The sequence below is a fragment of the Pyxicephalus adspersus genome, chromosome 11, assembly GCF_032062135.1.
Source record: "Pyxicephalus adspersus chromosome 11, UCB_Pads_2.0, whole genome shotgun sequence".
NCBI classification, from domain to species: Eukaryota; Metazoa; Chordata; class Amphibia; order Anura; family Pyxicephalidae; genus Pyxicephalus; species Pyxicephalus adspersus.
Window position 1 is genome coordinate 530655 of NC_092868.1, and position 2845 is coordinate 533499.

At 49.0% G+C, this 2845-nt stretch overlaps 1 protein-coding gene across 1 annotated transcript in view; it reads left to right on the top strand.

Moving 5' to 3' along the window:
• Nucleotides 1–2845, top strand: part of HSPG2 (heparan sulfate proteoglycan 2) — a gene marked incomplete at its 5' end in the record, with an annotated part of 68374 nt that overhangs the window by 43100 nt on the left and 22429 nt on the right. Inside the window, 4 exons of the mRNA XM_072426714.1 lie at nucleotides 280–422; nucleotides 1182–1317; nucleotides 1821–1972; nucleotides 2468–2606. Of these exons, the coding sequence (XP_072282815.1) occupies nucleotides 280–422; nucleotides 1182–1317; nucleotides 1821–1972; nucleotides 2468–2606 (570 nt within the window). The remainder of the gene's footprint in view (nucleotides 1–279; nucleotides 423–1181; nucleotides 1318–1820; nucleotides 1973–2467; nucleotides 2607–2845) is intronic.

Here is a 2845-nt window from a genome sequence, read left to right on the forward strand (position 1 = left end):
AGCTCACAGCTTGTATTGCAGGTCATGTCTGCAGCTCACAGCTTGTATTGCAGGTCACACATCTGGAGCTCACAGATTGTATTGCAGGTCATGTCTGCAGCTCACAGCTTGTATTGCAGGTCATGTCTGCAGCTCACAGCTTGTATTGCAGGTCACACATCTGCAGCTCACAGCTTGTATTGCAGGTCATGTCTGCAGCTCACAGCTTGTATTGCAGGTCATGTCTGCAGCTCACAGATTGTAGGTTGGATGAATAACAGATGAATCTTGTTCCTGTAGGTGGGAATCTTCCAGTGGTCCAGGTGAGCCCAGAACGCACTGAAGTCAGAGAAGGCGACACCGTGCGTTTGTATTGCAGAGCCGGGGGAACTCCGATAGCTTCGATATCCTGGAGGAAGCAGGGTGGCATTTTACCCCCACAGGTCAGTCTGGAAGTTGGTTCTTCCAGTTCCAGCTCTAGATTCTGCACATTGGGTGTACAGATCTCTATACATAGAACACACGAGGTGACCTAAATCTTCCATTTTCTGCTGACTCTCTGCTTCTCTCTGCGCTGTCCCAATAACACGAATCCTCCGTTTGTTACTAACACTTGCTACATGCTTCCATTGCTCGTCACGCTGGAAAATGAGAAACTCCATAAAACCAGCGCCGGTACCCCAGTGACCCATTTCTAATTCCAGATGAATGAATGGAGGAAAGATTCTACGCTTTATCATTATGAATTGCTTGCTATGTTCCCCATACACGGCAGATGTCGGGGTCGTTATATTCACCCATATATTCACCCATAATAGACATTATTATCCGGGCCCTCCCATCAGGTTGTGGCGGAATATTGGGGGTACTGACCCGATTATAGGGGAGATGTTTGTAGCGGCTGCTTGGCGTTCCCCCGGCTTTGTTCCCTCTGATTTCACTCTCTGACTTTCTGTTCCTCCTCACTCTGCCGGCGGCAAACTGTGGTCACTCCGCACAGGTCCTCAGCTCTCTGGGTTTCCTTCACTTTGGAAGCAGCAGCCTGGAAGCCTTACACAGACGGATCCAAGAGCTGCAGGTATCGGCGCCTGGAACCCGCAGATCTCCGTATATATCAGCGCAGTCCTTAGAACTCCGTACACAAACCCAATCTAACACGCCGAGCACTCATCCAATGTCTGACCATCTTGTCTGATTTCCAGGCTCGCACTGACAGGACGGACATCGCCACGCTTGTTATCCCCGCCATAACTGCAGCCGACGCTGGTACCTATCTGTGTGTGGGCACCAATAGCGCTGGCACCTCGCAGGCCCGCATAGAAGTGATCGTGATAAGAGGTGAGTATAGCAGCTACAACATAAATCATGTTCCTAAGGGTTTGTTATCATTATTATTATCACACAGTATTGTTATAGCGCCAACATATTCCACAGCGCTGTACGAAACCCATAGTCATGTGGCTAGCTGTCCCTCAGAGGAGCTCACAATCTAATGTCCCCCCGTAGTCATATGTCATTATTAAGGGGGGAAGCCAATAACTGCATGTTACTGCAATGTGGGAGGAAACCCAAACACAGGGAGGTCATACAAACTCCATGCAGATAGTGTCCTGGCCAAGATTCCAACCTAGGCCGGAGTGCTGCCCACTGAGCCACCCTGCTGCCCGTGTGTATTTAACATAAAGGGTTCTGGATACAATGAGAATATGAATTCTGGGGGGGCCACACTTCCTGTCCAATGGGTGCTCCCCAGCGCTGCAAAGGTCGGAGTGCTGCCCACTGAGCCCGCGTGGGTTTGTTGTCATTATAATGAATATATTACTGGATTATTTTCTGTTTAGCCTCTGGGTCTGCTCCCCTGGTGAGGATTGAACCTTCGTCCGATACCATTCAGGAAGGACAGACTGTGGAGCTGACCTGTGTGGTGGCATCGTACCCACAAGCCGTGGTCACATGGCACAGACCGGATCGACCGCTCTCGCCCAATCACCAGGTAAACGCACGCAATGTTAGTATTCTTATTATTAAACAGCATATAGCGCCAACATATTACGTAGCGCTGATGATGAATCGTTGTACTGATTCCCATTTATATTTACCCGGGTGAATAAACCATTCTATTTCATCTGGGTGTGAATTATTTCCAAAGTCTTCCTCAGGGATTATTATTGATTTATTGGCTGGAAAAACCTTAAACTGAGTTCTACACCCGTCACCGCTGCCGTCCCCGCACCCCAAGATTGGAAGAGGACCCTGCCGTGGTGACATCTGAACCCCGGGGGGGAACCACAAATCCCAGCGTTATGTATCGGGCACATAGGCAGTGGGGTATAACCTGTTCCCTGTATCTATTCCGCTATATCACCCTTGTAGCATTAATAGAACCCAACATCCCTCCTATAATACTCCTCTATGAGGGACTTATTAGGAGATCCAATGTACTGGTTCTGCTCATTCCTCCATGTTGGGTCTGCTGTTCCTCTCTAAGGTTTCGGGCTCCAGACTTCGCATCCTCCAAGCCTCCTCTGCGGACTCCGGTGAATACGTGTGCCGAGTCACTAACGGGTTTGGCACCCAGCAAGCCTCCATTATTATTACCATCACCCGCAGACCCGGGGTTCCAATCTGTAAGTTCTGCTTGCTGGTTCTGTCCTTCAGAGCACAGCCACTTTTATATCTCTCCAGCACCGACACTTTGCTGTCTCCTATTTCCTCCCATCCTTTCATCCCATTGGCTGATCCTTCAATCATCGCCCTTTACTCTCAGTATGGATTGGCATTCTTATGTTTGAGTGAATCATGTTTGTGGCTGAATTATTCACTGCCTCTTTCACTATGTCTTTGACCTCCATGGAAATATACACAA